Source organism: Falco cherrug, chromosome 3 (genome assembly GCF_023634085.1).
Source record: "Falco cherrug isolate bFalChe1 chromosome 3, bFalChe1.pri, whole genome shotgun sequence".
NCBI classification, from domain to species: domain Eukaryota; kingdom Metazoa; phylum Chordata; class Aves; order Falconiformes; family Falconidae; genus Falco; species Falco cherrug.
The window spans coordinates 82,163,560-82,187,029 of NC_073699.1; the positions used below are offsets into that span (position 1 = coordinate 82,163,560).

The 23,470-nt window shown below is 43.1% G+C and overlaps 1 protein-coding gene across 2 annotated transcripts; it reads right to left on the reverse strand.

Annotated features, from left to right (window-relative positions):
- Positions 1 to 768: 768 nt before the first annotated feature.
- Positions 769 to 14,870, reverse strand: C3H7orf57 (chromosome 3 C7orf57 homolog). Of its 2 annotated transcripts, XR_008731570.1 has the most exons (5): positions 14,750 to 14,870; positions 11,815 to 11,938; positions 5,094 to 5,194; positions 3,932 to 4,068; positions 769 to 2,985 (listed from the first exon to the last, which is right to left on the reverse strand). XR_008731570.1 is itself a non-coding variant. In XM_027798605.2 (4 exons), the coding sequence occupies exons 1-4, from the start codon at positions 9,671 to 9,673 to the stop codon at positions 2,879 to 2,881; spliced, it is 363 nt and encodes a 120-aa protein (XP_027654406.1). In that variant the 5' UTR covers positions 9,674 to 9,961; the 3' UTR covers positions 769 to 2,878. The 2 variants fall into 2 exon arrangements, 1 of the variants encoding a protein (XP_027654406.1); XM_027798605.2 differs by lacking the exons at positions 11,815 to 11,938; positions 14,750 to 14,870 and adding an exon at positions 9,656 to 9,961.
- Between the last annotated feature and the right edge of the window lie 8,600 nt (positions 14,871 to 23,470).

Consider the following 23,470-nt stretch of genomic DNA (forward strand, 5'->3'; position numbering starts at 1 on the left):
CTTCACTGTTATATGTACACGATTTCTTCACATAACCTTAGTCTTTAGCGGTTCTCTATAATGGCAGGTGACAGTTTTTCTACTGGTCAGGTTTTAATACTAAGAGCACCAGCTCTGGCATCTCCTTGTACTCTAACCTAGAAAAGTAGATCTCACCAAAAGCTCTGCTTTTACAGCAAAATTAATGGTTTCAATGTATCTGAACATAATCCATAATACAAACTGTAAGTGAAAACAGACAGAAGGCAGTAATTATTCCCCTCGCCCCTCAGATACAGCCTGATGTAAGCTTTTTTATATTTGGAAAATGTTGCTGAATAACCAATAACTGTACATTTAGGTATTTTCACATGTTTTACTTAGATATTTTCGTATGGTTTAGCCTTTTATTTTTGTAAATAAAATGTAGTTGAATTGCTGGTTAGAATGAACAGGAAAGAAATTCAGGTGCTGGGTCTAACATCAACAGTAAAACTTCCACAAACTTTCACTGAAAATTGTGAAGGTTCAGATTAGCAACAGGTTTACCTATTTCAAATCAATTTTCATATCAAAGTTCTAAAGAAAAGCACTATCGAGCCAAATCCTCTAAACATTCTGTTCAAAGAAATATATATTCAGTAATACATCTTAAAATCTTCAGCTCTTGGATTCAGAGGTGCATAATGTACTGAGTGCACTCTGAAAATGAAACTAAAAATTACTCTTTTCCTTATGAAAACCTTCACTTTTCATAGTAGTAGCAAAAAAAATTTACTGAAATTCTAATGTGCTTTATAATAAATATTTAATTATTCATAAGATTTCATGAATACAGCCTAATTCAGGTAGATAAAAGAACAAGTGTTAAAAATATCAGCATATCTAGCTTTTTCAAAATATTCAGATGATTTATATACAAAGTACAAACTGTTTTGCTGGTGCGAATAAACATGGGGATCTAGCACATACTATTTTTTTTTTTCAGTCAGAACTTCAGGATAAATAAAATTTTTATTTAACAGTTTAAAGTGCAGACATCATATATAGCCTAGTTCACAGCACCGTTACCCAATGATTCATCTTCTGTGTATCAAGACTGTAACAAGAAATGCCAGCAGGTCTTAATTTAATTATGTGGCTGAACACTATGACTGATCAACTAGTTCTTCTGCAGCAGGCATAGCAACAGAATTGTCCTAGAAAGCTGAATAGCTGGTCTGGATAAACGGCTAAGAAGCCATCTTTCCAGTGAAGGTTTGCCTTTTTCACTGCAAGGGTCCATACCAGTTTGATTCTTTCTATTTACATTTTATGCCATATCATACAGTTCCCCCTCACCTTTCTTTATGGCATAGGTCATGAGTATAACTGTACTTAAATAAAGTTGCTGGTTTGGACACATCGATACTGTGCCTGTGTCTAGTCAATTCAGCAGCAATATGATAACTGTTTAACAGCAGCAAAGGAGCACTAGTCTAGTGTAGGAGAAAACTTCGGCTTTGGGTTTTTTTGTTTATTACATTAAGAAAAATGTCTAGGAAAATGCACTGACAGCTGTTGCCTGTTCTTTAAAATTTGCTGTAATCAAGCACAATAAAGTTCATCCATATTATAAGTCAAATAAACTTCTCAATCAGGAATGAGTTTAACTATAAAAAAGCTATCTGACAAACATGTAAATAGTGGACTATATAAGCCACATAAAGCTTTACTTCCCCAATAGTCTTTTTAAGTTACTTCTAACATCCCTGAAACTGTGGCTTTGACTCTACCTGCAGGTGCCTATTCAGACTGTGATGGCTCTGAATCTACAATAAAAAAAGATTAAAGTTCTTAGGGTAACTTCAACCATAAGAATACAAAGGTCAACTAAAATTTTCAGTTTCTCTCTCACATCAAAATATATACAAATTCCATTACTTTTTTAACTAACAAGACAGACAAGCTACCTACAAAGTTTGAAGTATGATGCTAATCTATAATCAAACACAAATGGGTTATAGATTTACATACAGAATGGGTTATATCCCCTGTCTGATGTGTCTTGGACTCGTCCTGCACAAGAGAGAACAGAGAAAGCGCTATCTCAAAAGGGAGCTGCAAGATGCTCATGCTGCCAATGGCTTTGGATGAGCAGACAAAAGTACCCAAGTGGGAAGAAAATACAAGCACTACCTTCAATACATATGCGTAAGAATGAAAAGGACAAGGTCAAAATTGAGTCAAGGTACATGCCTGAATGAAACCATACTGTTAAGAGCATTAAAAAAAAAAATATCTCCTTTTACACCGAAATACAGAATCAGTCTCAATCAGAATAGCTATGATTGAAAAAGGAGGGCAATACGAGTAAAGCAGGTGTCATGTTACCTCAGAATCTGTGAAAGAAAAGCATCTCAAAAATAAGATCTATCTATATATCAAACTATGCAGCATACTGACTTTTCAGCAGGTTTAGAGTATACCTATAATTTTGTTCTCTATGCATAAGTGGTATAACCAAACCAATACCATGATTGCTCTGAAAACTCTTCAGATTGCTTTATATATCCCAAATGTCTTAAAAGATGAACACTTCACATTAAAGAAATAAACTATCACCAAATGAATGAATTTGACATTTCAAAAAAATCACAAATCGTTTCAGTTTACTCACAGTAATGGAAAAGAAAAATATCAGTGCACAGGAAAGCTACACTGAACCTGAAAACAAAAGAATAATATTCAAGATTTTCTTTCATACTAAGGAAGAGCACTTTTAGGCTCCACAGTTGAATTGTGAGGTCATTGCACCTCCTAAGGCAGCATCCTCTACATGATCAGAGTTTGGATACTGAAGCTGACTTTGAAGAGTGGCTTCTCAGATTGTGCACCCTCTTTCAGGTCCAGATCAAGATCAGGCTTCATCCCATAGTTTTATAGCAGTTTTTCTTCTGAACAATAACACACTTCTGGTTTTCTGTTTGCCTGTTTTCTTCTGATGCTCACCCGGAGGAAGAGGTTCTGAACACACACACACACACAAAAAAAAAAATATTACTGGAAGACAAAGATGAATCCAGGAAATGCTAAATTGCCAGAGAAACTGAATTAACTGGTCTCTAAGACTTTCACACATTGATGTATCAAAGTCAGGGGAGTGATGGCAATCCCCAGTGTATACATAAGCATTCACTGATACAAACAACAAAAAAAGTCTGGAGCTTGCAATGTGTATGTTCAACAGCATTTTAAGAGATTGCTATAGAAAACTGATGTAACTACCATGGTTACCAAGCCACCGTATAAAGACCAAGCAAAAGGTCTTGGACAGAAGTAACAGGAATTTTCTGCCTTTTAACCTTTATATCTAGGGGTTTTCGAGTGATGTCTTTAATCACTATTACCATTATGCATGATAAAGGTTTAAAATCATAGGTAAACACTGGATAACTTTCTTTCACTCGAATAAAACTTGCTGCAATGACACAGTCTTCAACAACCTGCATATATTTATGTTGGTAATTTTTTTATGAATAGTCATCTATTTCTTAAGCACAAGTATTGACGACATTTGTCACAGAAGTTTTCAGAAAAACATTTGGGGCCAAATGCTGTTCACAACAAATAGGCAACTAATATTGTACGGTCTGCTTAAATTTAGGCAGAAGAACAGCATGTGTCTGTAACATTTTACAAAAACGCATCACACAGAAGCCCTTGGATCAGAACAGAGCCTACTTCTGCATTTGTAAAGATGAAAAAAAAATCCATGAAAGCCCCAGTATTCACCAGCTACAAACAGGAACACTCTTTTCTTTAGCTGGTCGTAGCGTACTGTAAGCTAAGCATAGTAATTCATTAAGTCTCATCATACTCAGAGTGCACCACACAAATTGTTCAGGCTAACTTCTGCTGTTACCTTGAGATCCAAACTCACTTCAGAAGAAACCGCTTTCAATAATTTTACCTTTGGACTGCTCACTATTTTCAGATGTTTTTTGAATCTTTTTTTCACATCCAGTACACTGCTGAAACCAGTCCGTCCCATAACCATTGCCAATTAATTTGCTCAAGTTTACTGCTTCACTTTTTCTCTCAGCAGGCCTGTAAATCCAAATATATTAAGGAAAACAAAGCATAAATAAACCAAAACGGGAATTAGGTGGGAAGATTTTATTTTGCACAGAAGAGGCAATAGCCTTATAATTTATTTCTAAGTAACTAATTATATATTCTACATGTAATCATCTAATAAACAAAACTAACAAAATCAAAGCACATAATGATGTCTGATTCAGTAATGTGTAATCTTACATGAGAAAAGCCACCCATTTTATTGCAGTTTTACATGTATAATACTTACACAGTGCTGGTCTTAGAGGTGAAAAAATGAAAAAGGGAAATCATACAAAGAATGCGTAAGTAAAAAAGGCTGACAGTACTCATTCTGTGCTGCATGAAGGTGAAAGTTTATCACAGATTTGCTCTCAAGTTCATTAGACAGTTTAATTACTTATTTTGTATCCTTAACATTTCTAAACCACACTGGGATTACTGATCGCTCTGCAATAAATTTTTAAGACAAAGTACACAGAAACAATTCAGTTGTGCACACAACTGATGATGTGATTACATCACATCACAGATGATACAACAATTTGCTTAAAAGACTTATCTTCCAGATGTTCATTACAGTATTTTTGCTGTGCCTGACCTTATATGGGCTACAGTTTATGTTTTCTTAAAATGGTAGTCTTACTTGTGTCTCTGTAACCTATGCTTACAGAACTAACAAGGTATACTTGTTATTTCACTGGTATTGAGAAAAAACCCATACAATTTAGAATACGATGAAAGTGCTACATGAAGACATGCAACAGTATGCTTAGTTTTCCTAAAGTAAATGTATATTGAATAGCTTTTCCATATGAGTTAAAGTGCTACTATTATAGTTGTTTGTAAAATTATTTTAGCATCGCACATGATGGCAAGTTTACTAGCAGTAAGGATCCACGAAGTCCATACACACATCTACTGATCCCTGCAATTTTACAAGGAGTAATACTACTTGCATGCACAAATAGTTGCAGGCTTAGGAGTTTAATGGATTTCATAAGCGTACTACTTACATAGGTGGGAAGGAAAGCTTATTTTTCCCACTAAATTCCTTGTTTGTAGAAACATTTGGCATTCTGCTTGGGTATTTAGGGTTTATAGCTGGGAGCTTTACCTGTGTTGAGAGAAATCTTAATTTAAGAAAAGGAATTATGATAATAAGGATTATCTGATAATATAACCTTTGCTTTTGAAGGTTATATTAAAGGTCCTAAATATCTTCAAATACAACTATCTTATCTGTGTAATTTCTGTAAGAGTAGAGTATAAAGGAATAGCAAAAAATAAAGCAGCACTTTAGTTATTCTAGGTGAGATCAGCTGTTTGTTCAATATGTCAATAATGCAAAATGTGCTCTCCACAAGCTTTTCCCTCACAGTACACTTTACCCAAAGTTAAGCTTCAAGTTGAAACTTACCCATTGCAACCTCTCACCTGGGCTCATTTCTTTGTATGCAGTGTACAAAAACATCCCAGTCTTACTAAAGTCAACAGGACCAGACATTCATTTCCTTTTTAATTACTACTTTTTTTTTTTTTAATAAAAAGGATAGAACCCCATATAAGAAAACAGTTGTGGTACACTGAACAGAGGTTTGAAATTCGAACAAACACAGCTATATTGGGGAAAGCCTAGAGCAGAAAAGTATATTTTACTTTTATCATCTTTCACTTGCTAATGATCACTAAAGAAACTCAGTGTTAACTGAAATACAGAAAGGTAAGATGACATCAAGAAAGCCAGTGAAAGGACATCACAAAATCTAGGCCTGAAAGTTGGAAAACTGAAAAGCGATGAAGAGACATTAGCAACACATATCAAAGCTGTTTATTATAACTTCGATCAAGATCAATAGCTGCTCAAAGGTCAACTTACTTCCCTCCTAAATAAAAGCATTAAATTAAATATCCCAAACAACTCCCAAATATTTTTCACTTACAGCTGCTAAGAAATCCTGAGATTAAAGAAAAAACAAAACATCTTTATAGACTATTCACGGCTTCCTTCACTGCATGAAGACAAGGGGAAAAAAATCCTAAAGATAGCACAAAGTTTTCAAAGCTTTTTAACATTATTTTGTATTATACTAATAAATCCTTTTAATTAGAACCTACATATTATTTGAGCATTCTCTCTTTTAAACATGCAACACTCCTAGGAGAGTCCCATGGGGTAAAAGATACTACTTGCAGGTTATTTTAAAAATCAGGAAGGGTAACTAGAAGTGAAATGTATTACTCTATAAATTTAGAAGTGTACAAAGGATAAAGATACTTCCCACCTATGTGGACATACCTACTGCAATACAGGTAACAGAACAAAAAATCATGAACAGAGTACAAAAATCAGATGCATCAGCTTCAGTTGCACTTGGATTGCAGCCACTACAAAACAACTCCCATGAAACCATCCACAAGGAGATGATTCCAAAATAGATGTAAATACACCATAAACTTCTCAAGAAGCCCATGCACATTTAGTATGGAAAGAGCAAAGAAAAGTATAAGGGCATTTGAATACATCTGATCAGTGAACCAATTAAAAGAAGCAGACCTGAATGTTCAGAGAGTGTAAGTTTTCTTATTTTCCAGGAGAAAACGAAGCCTAGGACAAACAGTTCTACTGATTCTGAAACAGGACATCAGTGCTAACCAACACGTTAAGTCAGTGTTGAAATCCCTACAGACTTCAGTGGAGTCCAGGTTTCACCAGAAGTTCCAGAATCTGGTAAAGATTGCAGCCTGACTGCAGTTACGTTGAAGCTTAAAGAGATGAGAAACTGGGACACCTGTCAAAGAAAAAAAGATGAGACTAGCAAAAAAGCATGCAGTGATGTCAGAAGCAGTGATGTCGGGTGAAGAGGGGTGTCTGCTGTCCAATCTGGACGTTACCAAAACATGTTAGCCTCTTAGAACTACTTTTCAAATCCGTCAACACCGTTCTCTGCTGAAGCTGCCTACTTGTGCTTTACATTTCAAAAACGCTATCCTACTGTGCAAAAAATTGCAGTGCTGTCTTCCATCTATCACTAAACTGTACCATTTCAGATCTGACATACCATGGAAGTTTCTGATCCAGGACGGTTACCAACAGTTTCAACTAACAAAAAGAATTTAATTAGACAAGTAGAGATTACCAAACTCAGGTAACTTTTTTTCAAATATTGAAGGCATGATGGCACACGGGGCAGCACAAAAACGATTTGATAGGCAGGATATATAAATAGTAGATGGAAAGAGATGAGACTCTCCTCTTGGCACCAAAAAGAAGCACTAGAAAAGGAAGCCTAGTAATTAAAGAGTTAATTAAAGGGCAGGGGGAGGGGGGAAGCCTAGGGAGATTTTGTCTAGATGACAAAGACCCAAGTATCAAAACTAAAGTCAAGGGGGAAAATAAAAAAAAGGTAAAAAGAAAGGCAATGAGAAAAGACTTGAAGGCTGCTAGCAAGTCTTGCACATTGTTTTAAATGTTGTCTTTCTTTTATTGGGATTAAATGAGACAGGCTAGCATAAATTACAAGTTTCAAAACATTCCCTACTGTTCAAACCAGCTAACAACTGAGAAAAGGAACAAGGGAACAGACAAGAATTTGGTTTTGGAGGGCACCTACAGTCCCACCAGATGCTGTTTGTTACTTTACTGGGCAAATTCAGCATTAAAAGCAGACCCTTGCGGCCACTATCTCAATGGTTATAGCTGAGGAGGCATCTTCACTTTGAGAAGCCTCTATTTAATAGCCATCAACCTTCCCAGGTGAAGCAAACTATGTAAGACATTTTTTACGTGTTCTTGGTTTAAAGCATTTTCTCCCTTTGTGAAGAGATGGCAATGACATATCCTAAAAATTACTACCTACACTTATTACTAATACACATTTATTAGTCTCAGATTCAAGAGCCATAAAATGTGATGTGCTTTGTGCCTGGCTGGCATACAAAGAACAACGGATACTTGCTGCCAGCATGGGAGGCTAGAAGCCCCCAGATGAAATCCTCGCTTCCCCAGGATCAAGGGAAAAAAATCTAGATTACTTTTCAAATCTCTCTCTGAGGTAAAATTCTGACCTCAGATGAGTAATCCTTTTGCTACAGTACATATATACGTAAGTATGTATGCATATTTACACATACATTTCAGGCAAGTGCCTGAAAGAGACAGCTTCAGACACAAAGTAGTAATCTTACCCGTGCTGCAGGAAGATTGCCTAATACTGATGCTGACCCTGATACCACCTTCAGCTGATCTCCCACTCATACACAGGCCCACCTATTTCTTAAGGTCACAACATTCTCAACCCAGCCTGGCTGGTCCACAGGATGCATAGGTGAAAGGATGCTTCCACCTGGGCTAGTAGTCCATCACTTTGCCATGCACACAAAGGCTGAAAGCCTTCGTGCACTAATTTGCTGCTTCACAAAATTTCCAGAAGAACAAGAATTATCACCATTAACTAAGGTGTTACAGAGGAACTACAAGATCCATCCCAAGGCATGCAGAAGCATGTAATGGTCCCCCTGATCTCCAGTCTTCCTCTGTGCAGTGACAACCATAATATGAAGAACAACTGAGATTCTAACAACCCAGAACAAAGGGGCATAAAGGCTTAAAGCTCCAAAGCAAGGCCCCACTTGGGAACAATGTTTTTCAAACTGAGTCAAAGAGGTACCCTCAGAGGTTGAAATGTCTTTGTGCTTGCTCCTAAGGGTACCCTTTGGGATTTACCTCCGTGATTACATATCACTCACCTGAACAACTGCTTAGTCAGACTGGACTGAAAAATATTTTCAGTATGTTCAGTCCCAACACTCAGAGGTAATTTTCTGCTGCAGTATCAACATGCAGTCAAACAAATAAATTGAACATTCTTTAAAAATTTGCCTGCGGTGTTTTGGAATACACCTCTTGCATTTCAAGATACAAGAGGTAGGTGAGCAAACTAAAATCAAGACTGTTTGGTAAGGCCAGGTCCGTTGTCTCACTTGAAGACTCTTCAGGAAGGTGCTCTTGAAGCACTGGTTAAAAACCTCCTATAAAAGGAGATACAAAAAAACTGCTGTGAAAGAAGCACCAGGGTACAAGAAACGTACCCTGCTGGGCTTCATCTTGAGGGCAAAATGTTTCAGAGCACTTTTTTCCACTTGGCATCTTCTAGAAGAGCTCTGCAAAAGGATGAAATGCTGGCATTCAGACAGACCGCAGGAGGACACCAGGTAAAATGGCTTGGGGGTGGTCAAGGTGCCTAGAGCTCAGACAGTACTTGAGGAAACTCAGTCGGGTAGGAACCAGCCAGCGAAGAGCCCATGATGATGGCACTCTCCCGGCAGAGCTAAGCCAGAGCCAGCCATCAGCTCCATGTTCCATCCAACCCCACCAAGACCTTCCCAGCATCCAACCAAACAGCAAGTTCTTCACCTGGCACCGAGAAAGACGTGCCCACTCTGACCTGGCTGCAGTAGATGGCCTAGCCCCCCGGCGTCGGCAGCTCGACCCTGAGCTACGCTACCCATAGACACCATGCCGGGGGCAAACGAGCGGGATGGGCGCTGCAAGGGTGCCCAGGCGGCCGCGCCTTACCGTGCCGTTGGCTGCCATCCCGAGGGAAACCCGACAGCAGCACCCGGCAACCTCCCCCGCACGGCGGCACCGAGCGGCGCCAGCAGCAAGCGACAGCCACCACCCCGGGGTAGAGACGCCAGGGAAAGGAACCCGCTAAGCGGTGCGGCGGCAGCTCCCTCGCTGGCCCGCCGAACAGGGAAAGGCGCACACGGCGCCACCCGAGCACGCTGCGGCCCCAGGCCGGGACAGAGCCGCCCCCGAGCGCCTGCAGCCAGCATCCGCCTCGGAGCGCACCCCACACACCCTGCCGCCCGGGCACGGAGGCCTAAGGGCTCAGGGCGGTGTAACGGCCCGGGGCGGGGTAAAAGCTCGGGGAGGGGCAAAGGGGCGGGGCGGGGCAAGGGCTCGGGGCGGGGCAAGGGCTCGGGGCGGGGCAAGGGCTCGGGGCGGGGCAAGGGCTCGGGGCGGGGCAAAGGGGCGGGGCGGGGCAAAGGCTCGGGGCGAGGCAAGGGCTCGGAGCGGGGCAAAGGCTCGGGGCGTGGCAAGGGCTCTGGGCGGGGCAAAGGCTCGGGGCGTGGCAAGGGCTCGGGGCGGGGCAAGGGCTCGGGGCGGGGCAAGGGCTCGGGGCGAGGCAAAGGCTCGGGGCGGGGCAAGGGCTCAGGGCGGTGTAACGGCCCGGGGCGGGGTAAAAGCTCGGGGAGGGGCAAAGGCTCGGGGCGGGGCAAAAGCTCGGGGTGGGGGCAGAGCAGCACAGCCGGGCAGCGCTCCTTCCTGGCGGCTGTGCGAGGCGGAGCGTAGCGCAGCGCAGCGCGTACTCGCTACAGGCAGCAGCGCAGCCGAGCGAGCTCCGCGCCCCTGCCGGCGCTACCCGTTCCTCATAGCCGGCGCCTGGCCCGGGGAGCGCTGGCAGCCTCCCTCGGCCCCGGCCCTGCCCGAAGAGCACCGCCCGCCCGCTGCGAGGTGCCCTCGGCACCGCCCCCTGCCCACCCAGCCCCGGCCGCTCTCCGGCTGCCGGCCGCGCCGCTGCAAGCGCCCCACACCCCTCTTGCAGCGGAGTCGGCCCGCGACCGGTGGTGGCCTCTAGCCGCCGGGGGGCGCCCGAGGCCCGTGACGCTCCCCCCAGCCAGGCGGGGGCCGCCGCCTGCCCGCGCCCCGCTGCGGCAGCCGGGACTTGCGGGGGTGGCTGCCCCGCGGGCGGGCGGGACGGTGAGTCCGTCCCTCGCCCTCCCTCGCCGGCCGCAGCCTGTGGCGGGATGCCTCTTCATCTTTCTCTTCCCGCCCTGGGCTGGGCAAGCGGTGCGTTGCCCACCGGTCGGTCGCAGAGCCCGGGGCGGCGCTGGGACCAGCGAGGGCCGGAGCCCCTCTCCGGGGGAGCCCTCTCGGGACCTTGGCTGGGCTTGGGTCGGCGGTGCCGAGCAGGGTCAAGGTTTTGGGGCGCAAGGCCCTGGGTTCTGTGACCGCGCTGCAGGCTGTCACAAAAATGGCCTTGCTTTTCGTTAATGAGTCTTCTTTCTGGGAGTTTCCATTTTTTGGTCTCGATTTACAGAAAAAAACCAGCAGCTGGTATTCCGTAACAGGCAGTAAGGTACCCTGCTGACAATTTTCTGACATCCTTTGCCCTGCCACCTGCCTCACATCATTGGCACTGAGGCAGACACAGCGGGGCATCAGCTCCAGGTTGTCCCTGTGCCTTTGTCACTCTCAGTCTGGAGGGAATGGAGACTGCAGAGCTTTGGGTTCACTCAGGGTGTCTGGTGCATGCACCACAACCGATACGGAGAGACAGCCACCAAAGGCCCAAGATCTGAACGGGGTTGTTTGAAAGATCCTCTTCCCTTTTCCCCAAGTGTATGTTCCACCTCATCAGCTGGTGTGGTGGGGGTGGAACATGAGGGCAGCCCGAGAGCTGGGTCGGGAGGGGGTGGAAGGCAGCAGCAGTCTCTCCACTCTCTTCATGAACACCGGGACTAGGCCTAGAAAGGTTTTTGTCTCAGTGAAATGAGGGACAAGTCCACTTTGGAACACACTGAGGGAGTCCCAAGCAGTTGCCCTGATACATCTTGTTACAGGGATTGTGAGAGCTTCATGCAGCCGGTATTGCGCTCTGCAGGATGGATTATGTCCCTTAGCTGTCCTGGTTTTCCTTTCGACCCAAACCAGAAGGACACCGATGTTACCTCTTTTGGCAGTGGATTTGACTCGTGTTCCTGACAGGTGAGGTTTGCTTCAGAAGCCTGGCCAGCTCCTTACTAGTGGTCTGCAGTAGGAAAAGAAGCACAGGATCCTCGGGGTGGTAGTTTCCTAGTAGAACAAAAGTGGCTTGTTTATTCCTGATGAATTGTATGCTGTACACCTTTCCAGAGCTTCCTAGAATACAGAGGAGGAGTTTGCACCTTGCAGAGCTGTGTGTGCTCTCTTGGCAGATCACGCTTCAGGGATGCAGCACAGGACCTAGCCACCTGGGATGTTTCTTTGGAGTTCCCCCAGACTTACCAGCATGCATTTACACTTAGCCCTCCTTCCCTCCTTCTCTTCCTCTTTACTCAGTCTGCATTTGTCTGCAAATATGCCACGGAAAGGGCCAGTGACAAGCTGGCTGCTAAAGAAATGCTGCTAGATGGGAGACAGACAACCCCCCTGCACTGCAGACTGTTGAACTGTAGGGGTATAGGCTAGGTAGCAGCTTCCTTGCGTGTGTACCTGTCTGTGCTTTCAGCTGTGGATTCAGGCAGCTCCTGGCAGCCCTTCCAGTAAGAAATACTTGGGCTGCAAGGCTGAAAGGATTTTTATTTTTCAGTTTAGCCTGCTTTTTTCAGCCTTCACAAGACCAGTTATGCTGGTAGTGCCTGCCTCACACATCTAAGTTCTTTCCTTTTTTGTAGGCAATCTGCAAGCCAAGGACCTGCTGCTTGCCAGAGCACTGGGGTCTGCAGGCAGGACCAAACCAAACTTCTCCCCTGCTGTGATCAGAGGAACCCAGCTAAGAGCAGAAAGTTCCTGACAGGGGTATGCCGCCCCCCCTGCTTCAGAGGAACAGGTGTTGCGGTGAGGAAGGGGTGACTTGCTTTCTTCAGGAGGGCTAAGCCAGTTCTCTCAAGCCAAGGAGAGAGGCAGTGGCTAACCTTGCCTGCCCCAGGAGGTTGAGAAGCTTCTGCAGGACAAGGAGCATATTCCAGGGGAAGGAATGTCTGTCCACTGTGGAGCCTGTATGCCATCATGACCACAGAAAGGGGACCAGGCAGCCTGAGGCATCAACCCAGCCTTAGACCAAGTCTGAAGTGTAAGGAGAGCTTTAGTCCATGTACGACATGTGTCTCCCACATGGGACAGCTTGGCAAAGAAGGCCTCTGGAGGACTGCAGCAGTATGCAGTGACACCCAATGGTGTTAGTATAATGCCTCGTTGCCTTCTCTACAAAGCAACTGAAACAGAATGGCTGCCCTGTCACTACTTGCTACCAGCAACAACAGAATCCACAGAAAACCCAGTATCCCTTACTTCCTCCTGTATTTTTATCTTAAGACCAATGGAGGTACTACGCTCCTGAGACAAGGATGTCATCTCCAGCAGCATATGCTGTGCCTGACTGGTACTTGCACTGCTCCAGTCCCCCAGGAACTGATGAGCCACAGCAAGTCAGCCGAGAGCCCACATAACTTCTTTGGTTATTTCTTTGCCTGTTAGCCTTTCAGAATCTTTCTGTAATAAAGTGCAACTTAAGAATGTATCCCTGGCACAAATGAGCATTATATCTTTACCTGCAAGAGCTGTTTCATCTCTACCAGAATTTATGATTCACAGAAAGTTTAAGGCTTATGACCATCATGGTAACAGCTAAGAGCTGGGAAGAGAGCCTTTTGGTTTGGATGCACAAAGGCTTTGGCAGCAGGATGCTGTGGACGATTAAAATGCAGAGAAAAAGAAGGTACAATAGGTATGATGGAGAAGCACTCTGGGATGATGCTTTGTTAGTAGTGCTTGGCAAGATGCTTCTAGCTGGGCCATTGGATTATTACTGAAGGGAAGGTGTAGTCCACCCAAGCTTCTGCAGTTTTCATATTGCAGTTAATGAATGAGAAGAAAGCTGTGTTTCTCTGAAGTCCTGCAGGCACAGCATAGGACCCAGAAATGCAGTTCCTGATCACATGATGTAGGACGTATATTAAAGTGTGGATGAAAGCCAGTAGTTAGTTTTTACCTTCCTAGGCTTTACTTCCTATGCAATTCACTACTCTTGGCAAACAGAATTCTTGTTCAGTGGTCCCAGCCTGTCTGTGGGAGACAGGCAGTGGACGTGTGCTGTGGTGTGGGTGCTGGTTGTGGGTGCCCTGCCCAGAGGTGACTCTGGGCTTCCATACCTTAGGTAGCAGCCAGCCCTCAGCCTGACACAACCTGGATAGTGCTGAGAAGCCAAAGAAGCAACTGGTTCTGCAAGTGCTGTGGTTTTCAAGGGCTATAGGGAGCCAAGGGAACAGCAGAACTGAAGGACTGAATCTCCTTCAGTAGGAAACAGGCACACAGGATGGACTCCTTTTGTGGAAAGATACTGCTCTGGTACAAGGAAAATGAGAGAAACATTAAAAAAACCCTCATTTTCCAACAGGCTGGGCTGATCTTCTGTGAGGCTTTTTCTAAAGAAGTTGAGGTTTCTGTGCCCAACAAAAGGACAGGACAGCAGCCTTCGGCTTAACAGTGAGTACAAGTACCTGGACAGTAATATCTGTGAAGCTGGGCCCACCACTAAATGGCTCATTTTTTAAATAAAAACCAACAGTCAAAATTAAGTTCCCCGTTTTATTCTGTGGTGCAGTAGATACTCTTCCCATTTGTGCCAAAACACCGCATAAATCTTGCAGACACTTAGCAGGTATTTAAAATTAACAATAGAGGAAACACTTCCCTCTAACAGGCAGCCTTAACTGACCCTCTGGACAGGTTATAATGGGCTTTGTTGTCAAGTTTATGATGAGAGCTGATGGATAGAGCACAGTCAGACACTGGAAGAGTTTTACAAAATCCATGTCATATGCACTCATATCAAAAGGAAGCCTAAAAATACAGTTAGATACAACTCAAGGAAAGAAAATGCAGCAAGCAGTTGTATGGAAGTACCTTCTGTGACAGGTGCTGTCATGCAGGGTGCCGTTGGGTTGGCAAGAAGCCCTGGCCCAGGAAGAGCTCATGAAGAATTAAGAAGAGGGTGGTGATGCCAGCTGGTGCCAAAGGTTAGCAGTGAGGCAGCTGGAACACTGGAGACCAGGAGATGAGGAAAGCACCCTTATGAGCAGCAGGAAAAGAGGAAGAGGTGGGACTGACTGCAAAGATCGGAAGTGCTTGCAGGGGAAATGGATCCTGGCCCCCTTGTATGATGGGACTTGCAGACCCCATGCTCCTTCTAAGGAGGGCACTGGGCTGACCCTTTCTGAGGGACTCTGAAGAGTACCCAGCAGGGATAGCAAAGGTGGGAAGGCAGAGAAAAGATGAGTAATGAAAGGGGTCCATGGCAAGACAGCAAGCTGCTGGTCTATGCGATTATCCTGCTGTGCCTGGTGATTGCAGTCTGTTCTGTAAACTCCATTTAGAACGTTTTTTTGTGTGTGAGTGAGATCTCCTAAACTAAGCTGGACTAGCTGGTGAGCAGGTGAAGAGCCAGGTATTGGAGACACCTAGGATTTGTGTAGCAGGTACAAGAGAGGGCTGTAAAAGAAAGTTGGTAATGTGTGTATTCCACCAGTGAACTTTCAGCCCAGTGAGGTGGTGAGTAAGTGCACGACTAGGTCATTTCTATATTCATGTCTAGGTGAGTGCAGGTATTCCAAGCCAGTGTGCTTGTTTACTAGTCCAAACTGCAGAACAATTGAAAAAGTGCTGCTATAATTTCCCTGTTTCCCCAACATAGTTAGGGAAGCTAGCAATTAAAAAGGTGAAAACAGAGGTGAAGAACATGGATTCCACAATGAATAAGGGACTTCCAACACACCTCTACCAGGAGCATGTTATTGTATGAATTTCACAGCTACCTGAAGGGGTTGCTCCTTTCAACCGATGCAAAAACATCATTTAACCAATGGTTAGTCATTTGTCTAATGCAAATGCCTGAAAGGTAGGACTTCAGACATGAAGTAGTAATCTTCCTGATGTAGCAGAAAGAAGGGAAAGGGGGAAAATGCTATACACTGGCTATTAGGTAGCGGTCTTAGAGCAGCAGCAGATAAGATTGATGAATTGAAGGGGGAAATTGTACGATGGAAAAAGGAAAAGGAAGATGCGGAAAAGGAAAGGTATACATGAGAAACAGATTTTAGACAACTAGAAATTCAAACTAAGTTGCTTTAGTCAAAAGTTTAGCCCCAGTTAGTTACAAACGCAGAAAGGCACAAGAGGAGGTTGCTGGGAGCCCCTGTGTTTCCCTGAGGGAAACACCCTTGGCTGTCTAGCACAAATCTGGACAGCCAGAGCCAACTAGCTCCACCATACCCCAGCTGAGGCTTGATCATTAGCATTAGGTTCAGTATTATTTCTAAATACTGCACGGACAAATATTAGAAGTCCCTGGACTTGCATTTTGTGTTGACAACGTACTTTACATCCTGCTGATGTTGGGGCAGCAAGCACGTAGCAGTGGACCTCAGCAGGCAGCCTGCAGACTGCCTCCCTGAAAACCACTATTTTAGCTGAACTGGAAGGACCAGCACCTGTTGCCTAGGTACTGAACAAACACCTCCTGCAGAGCTTTTACTAAGGTTTTACTCACAAAACCTTAGTGCATGTTTTAAACGCTGACCATTGCTCATGCTGTATTATCTAAAGAACTAGAAACATTAAAATTACCACAGGAGGTCACTGCTGTGCAGTATATATGTATATCTGGCAGAGCGACGAGCACCATCATCCCACTTTTGAAAAGATGCTGTTAGCAGCTTACAGAGAGGACTAACCCTTGGCCCAGGGAGCATAAAATTACATTGCCAATACCTATTCTTAAACCTATGCTTGCTGGTAAACCAGTACCTTTAGGTTATAGTGTGTAAGACCCCTGTACGAAGGTGAGTACTATATATCTATCACCATGAAACTGTAGATGGCTTACCTAAGCAGAATAAAATTACCGAAGCAGAGCATATAGGAATTCTCATTGAATACATGGAGCCTCCTTGCTCTTTTATGCAGGGTGCCCCCGAATTCAACTGCTGTCAACCAGATTGTGTCTGGTTTACTGACAGGAGTGCTCACAGAATACAGGGTAAATGGCAAGGGATGGCTGCTGCTGTATTTGTAGCCAAAGAACCTGTAGTAACTGAGCAAATAAAAGGTTTTGCTCAATTAGGAGAGCTCTATGCCACAGTATTAGTGCTTAGAAATGGTGCACGGGCCATGTATGCTGATTCCTATGCTGTATGGGCTAGTGCTACAAAATGGCTAGGAAATTGGGCAAATTCCCTATATATCTCAATATACAGGGAAGCAAATGTTGCCAGCAAATATATTTCCAGTTGTCGTACTATTACTATAGGGCATATAGCAGCACACCAGAAAATGATGGCATTTTCCTAGCCATTTAGTACTCAAGGCCTGCTTTCTGCCTTGCGTGCTGAATGACTGCATGAATGAGTTGGAGACACTGGAGCATATGACTTGCATTAGCATGTGAAGACGAGGCTGGCCAATTACTGAGAAACAAACAGATCATATAGTGACAACCAGTGGATTTGATAATGAAATTAAGAATTCTCTATTCAACTACAAGCAAAACTTAGGGAAGGAAAAGTCCTTTGGGGTTCTGGGCAAGTAGACTATATCAGACTCATGACATGTACCTCCAAGGGGTGGAAATTTATTATGACCGTGGCTGAAGTAGTGAGTGGTTTGGATAGTGCTTACCTTGCACACACTGCATCCAGATTGCAAACTGTAGCGTGATGAAACCGATGATTTGCTACACCACCAATGCCACAAGAGATACAGTCAGATAATGGGTCACATTTTAAAAATAAATCAGTACAGGAATGCTGTCTTGGGCATGGAGTTAAGTTGACTTTGCACTTACTCTGTTGACCTTAGTAATGGTAGAGAAGAAAGATGAAGCATGTTGCTTAAAAAAATCAAATGGCACATAGGTGGCACTGATTGAGGAGGAAACTTACGGGACACCATGCAATTCTAAAATCCTGACAGGCAGGACAGGTAGTCCACTGTATAAAGGTTTTGAACAATCTCCTGTGTTTATCCAGTGCCAGCAGGATGCTTTGAACACCTCAGTGTGGATCAGGTGAGAAATCAACACGCATTACTAGGAAAACTCCGGGTTACTTTGCAGTGCTTTTGAGGGAAAGGAACATAGGAAGCTGCAGATAGTATGGGAGTGAAATTTGTCATTACAGAGGCTTGGATACAGTACAAGTCATAAGTCTTTGTTCTCACTCCCTAGGAACCACTGACCTCCTGCATGAATGAGTGAAAGATGCCATTTGCCCTGCATGCTATGGAAAGTGTCCATCTAGTGAGGACACTAAATGTTCCCTGGAACTTCATTAACAACACTTCCTGTCAGGAAGCTGTCATCAGAAAGAATGTTGACAACATCTGCAAAGTTGGGATCCTTTATATATCAAACAGCTCTGACCCTTGTGTTGGGATATCTAGGATACTATTAGATAAATGTTGATGCACTATGCGATAATCAGGCAAACCTAAGGATGATGGTAACCTCTTCCATGACAACACAAGAGTGTGTGGCTGAACATATTCAAAACCCACTAGTAGGCTAGCAAGAAGCAGGGTATCCACTTGAAAGCCCTTATGAACCTTAAATTTGCTTAAAGATCTGTATCTGGGAACCTGGAATTGAGTGGAGAAGCCAATACATTATAAAGGAGAGACAGCCCCCCCCAAATGATCGCAACACTACTGAAGGTCCCATTCAGTTTTTCCTCTTATACAAATGTACACATGCAAAAATATCAGGCAACACAACAGGGGTCAGTGATGCCTGCTGGGAATGGAACCATTAAAATTCGTTGTAGGAGGCTGTGAGCCAAGTAACCTTGGTTATGGCTCGTATGCCACAGTAGGCAGTATGCAATTTGAAATTTCCCTGATTCCCACTACCACTGCTACACCAGTAATAGTTACCCAAGGATCTCCCCCACAATATGCAGGTTTTACCTCTGAAGTATTTGAATCTTACATTCAAATTTAATGGGACAACATTAACATATGTTTATTCAAATTGCTTACAATGGATAGTACCTATATATGAACACTAGTGCATCCCGTTGGAAAACCTGCACAGTTAGGGATCTTTCCAGGGGACTGGGAACAGGTTTCTATCAACTTAGAAATCACTGGTAATAAAGTATCCAGGCTAGGACCATTTAATGAAGTATCCAAGGTAAGATCATTAAGCAAACAAACTATAATGGGTCAAACCATGGATTTAATAAATGGAAAAAATGCAACTACCAATACCTTGACTATTAGCCTAAACCCTTGGAAAACACTCTGGAAGATTTTCAAGAAAACATGAGTTGGTGTTCACAAATTTGTGGCTAATACCAGCAGTGACATTGCTTGTGTTACCATGCAAACCTTTGTTATAAATGAATATGAAACACAGGCCATTTGGTTCCATAGGGGAATTCTGCTGTTAGGGACCCTATTAATGGATTGGTGCCAGTATCATAAACTCCGTTTTATCAAAGCTTAGAGGTAGCAAATAAAAGTAGTCTGTTGAGTGTATCTATTTATCACCGCACCATAAGTAAGGAAAGAAGAACCCGTTTACCAATAGGCTCCACTCCCCATTATTGTAGCTAATAGAATATGGCTGCCAGTTCAAGGGACCAAATGCATGGGTAACAAAGGTAACCTAATCAATACTCGTGGATGTAAAATGGGGATGCCATGAACAGTGCTGCCCTTGGTTACATGACCCTTGTACGAGTAATATGACCTCAGGTACCTGCTATTTAGGCTACGTATGGTAACTGCATGGTTGTACTTAAGTGAAAATTGGGTTATGTATGTGTTGGGTTTGCTTTGTGATGTTCTGCGTAATGACAGTGACTTTATAGAAACCAAAAAGATAATTCACATTGATGCTGGTGGAATATTGACCTACAACAAGGGTCCTCAGACTGTTTAACCAGGGGGCCGGCGCGCGGATGAAGTGGCAGGCAGCCATCTGCGGCTGCTTGGTTTCCCCCCCAGCCCCCGGCGGGGGGGGGGTGTTCTGTAAATACCGGGGGCTGGATTGAGGACCCTGGGGGGCCGTATCCAGCCGGTGGGCCGTAGTTTGAGGACCCCTGACCTACAACTTAGATAGGACCATTGGCACGAATATGGGACATGGCACATTCTCAGACTGAAGAATTTGAAATTTTAATCACCAAATATAAAAAAGCAATTGCTTATCAAAACCAGATGACTGTTGCTATCAGGTGTGTTACTGACTAGATTGTCAAGATTGCAACAGGAATCGAACAAACTGCTAGACATCATTGGTATGACAGTTTTGAGGGTTATGCATCATCTGCAACTGACGTATCACATATGTTGAACCTTATGCTCATTGTATTGTTGTTCTGTATTCTATTTGTTTTCTATTAACATACTTATATATACAGGTTTATTGCTAACATCATGATGCTGAAAGTATGTTACCTAATAAGAAACTGTAATGCTAGACTTCCATGAAACTGCTCAGAGTCCTCCCCTACCCTCACCCTCAGTGAGGCAAAAGGAGTAACAGAACCTCCACTCACTGAGGCACGCGATTTACTAGACTTTTGGCCTATATCAAGTGGTGGAATGTGGGTGTTCACTTGACTCCTGCACAGGTTTTTGCTTAACACACAGCTCATGCTAAAGCCTGGTGTATAGTGGGAGCAATGCCATTAAGCTAAAGTGAGAGCAACATGTACACTGGATGAGAGAGTGAATTTGTGAGCTAGTGCCTCTGTGAGTTAATGAATTTGTGAATCAATGAAGGTATGAATTAGGGAATGATCAAGTTAGACTAGTCTGTTGAAAGAGGATTGAACTCTTGTTTGATTTTTACCTAATGAGATAATGAAATAAAGATTGGTAAACAGAGTACGTTGTACTTTAAATTTGAGACATCCAAATGAACTGTGATGTGTGTGTCATCCAGAATCTGCTACATGACATTGTCGGCATGCCATTGACTCTTCATTTAGCAAGTGATAGGTTTTCATTCAATTGGTTTCTGTCCCATAAGTATTGCTTACCCATAACAGGACATAAGTATTTATAGGGTGCTGACACTTGTAATAGTACTATGAAAACTGTCATTGTATGTTGACAATAAAAGAAAACTTATTTCTAGTTTTGTGAAGCTCTGGTGACAAGCTAGGGTTATTTTCTCTTCTGTATGCTCCCATAACATTACACATAATCACTTAATAGTGTGGGGAGAAAAGATGGGAGGAATAGAATTGCTTTGCATTTCTTAACTTCATTTCCTATTTTTGTGCTGGGCGGCTTACTGAGATACCAGCTTTCACTGAACAAAAAAATTTCCTTCCTCTGAGAGGCTGGAGTCATGCCATCATACTGCTTCTTGCTTGACAAGTGTATATTAACCTAAATGGTTTGTTTCATCTGCTCCTTCTGGTGCCTTTATATTAACACTAAGCAATGATTAAGAAAGGTCTCTTTTGTATTTTCTTCCAGTTTTAGAAGTCACGATCACAGACATCCTGTATGGTAATAAGGTATATAATTTTTACACTGGTTTTTTTCTCCTACCAAAAAAGTGGAAGTTAGTCATATGCTAATCGACATACTTCATCTCAATAAAGACACTACAGAAAAGCATAGCTCAGGCAGCTCAGTGTGAGAGATGCTATAGACCTATGGTGAAAGAGCTGTAGGTTCTGATTTCAGACAGCTGGACCGGTTTACAAGTCCAAAACTGATTCATAAGCCAGATCTGGATGCAGCTCTTTCTCCTACCACCCAGTCATCAGGTTGCTCCTCAGCTACAGCTATATCATGCTGTCCACACATTTCTTCAACAAGATTTTTTTTCTCCAAAGACACATCTGGGCAGCAGGAAGCTCATGCAAATGGTGCTGATCAGGGATTAGGCAATGCGTAGCTCTGATGGCCCAGAGTAGGAGGACTGAACTGTTGGTGCCCCTCCACAGTGACCCATTCCTTCACAACCTCTTTGTTGAATAGCGTGGATGTTGAAATTAAGATGCTGCAGAGCAGAGACAGCTTTTGCTGGGTGAGCTCCCTGGAGGCAGGTGCTTATGGGGAAGTTATCACCTACAGCTTGCTGTCTGTGAAGAAATTGCAGGTGGTACCTGGGTCACTATTATGTTTATTGGGATTCAGATTGTACCTCAATTACACATTTTGTGATCCAAGATTAAACATTTTCTGCTTCAGTTTTTCCTTTTAAATGAAAGTACTCACTGACTCCTCTGTTTCAGCTGCTGCAGTTTTAACTGATACAGTATCTAATCATCTGGAAGAGTCTACTCTTCTTTTGGTTGAGTGAGATTCAGACAGAAAAGCTTCAGCAGTCACAGCAAAATGATCAGGTATAAGGATACGCTTATTTCTGGTTTGCACAAGAAGAACTTAACTTTCTGTTCAGCTTTAAAATTCGTTCCTTCTGCTCCATACACAAAGAAATTTTTCTGTATATTAAAATTTTCCTGGTTTTCTGTCTATGCAATTTAGTCTAATAAAAAATATACTGCCTTCGCTTAGTCGTCAAAAACTTTTTAGATCTTTACTAACACCCAACTAACAAATTCCCCAGGAATTGTGTTTGGGTTGTATCTACAAAACACATACAGTCTTTATTTGCCACTTCTAAAAGCTTGGGGAAAATTGACATAAATCCAAAATTGTTTGAGATTATCTCACGGGAAGTTAGAAATTTGGAAGCCTATAAATCTTGCTTGAACCCACTGTTGCCCACTTTTGTTTTGGGCAAAACCAAGTCTGCCCGTACTGGAAGATCTGAACCATGGGATTCTCTCCAGGAAACACTCTTATAAAAGCTTTAATAACTGCTGTCAGAGTTCTGAAATATTTGTAATGAATCATTCAGTGCTACATATTGGCCTCCTCTTCTCCCACTGAGTCATAATTTTCAGTAGGAGTAAGCATAGACAAAATGAAATCTTATGAACCCCTTTTGCCTTTCTCTGATGATTGGTCTACTGAACATCAGAATTAATTAAAAGGCTGCTAGCAGGAATTTTATTTGGTGATAAGAAACAAGCAACTGTCATCAACTTCAGTGGTACCTGTAATAATGAGAACATACAGGAAAGGCCTTCAGTGCCAGATATAATATAAAGATAAATCTCAGGTGTCAAGCTTCAAAATTACAAATGAGAAAACAACTGCTCAGTTGCTAACTGAGCTTAAAAACTTTCGAAATTTACTAGTCATCTTCCAGATAAGTTTGCAGGTTCTATATATGCTGTAACTGAAGTTCTGCATCTGCTAAGATATCTCCTGGATAAGTTGAGTTGGCATGCTGAAACTAGAAAGAACAGCAGCAAAGTCCCAAGCTGTGTCCAGTTTTCCCTTAGGCAGTGGTGTCAATATCCATCCTTCTGTCATGAACCTGTGGCTTGCACACTTGCTGGTGATGCTAAGAGTTCACTTTGCCCATAAAAGTAACAAAGTCTTACAGCTGCAGGGAGGAGGTATATCCCATAGCTACATATGTATTACCAGAAGATAATGCCAAATTTGTGGAGCCAACAGGACAAGCAAGAATAGCCCAGAGTCTGTGGACCTCTAAGACAATTTTATGTTAGAATGAAAATGAAAAAATAAAAA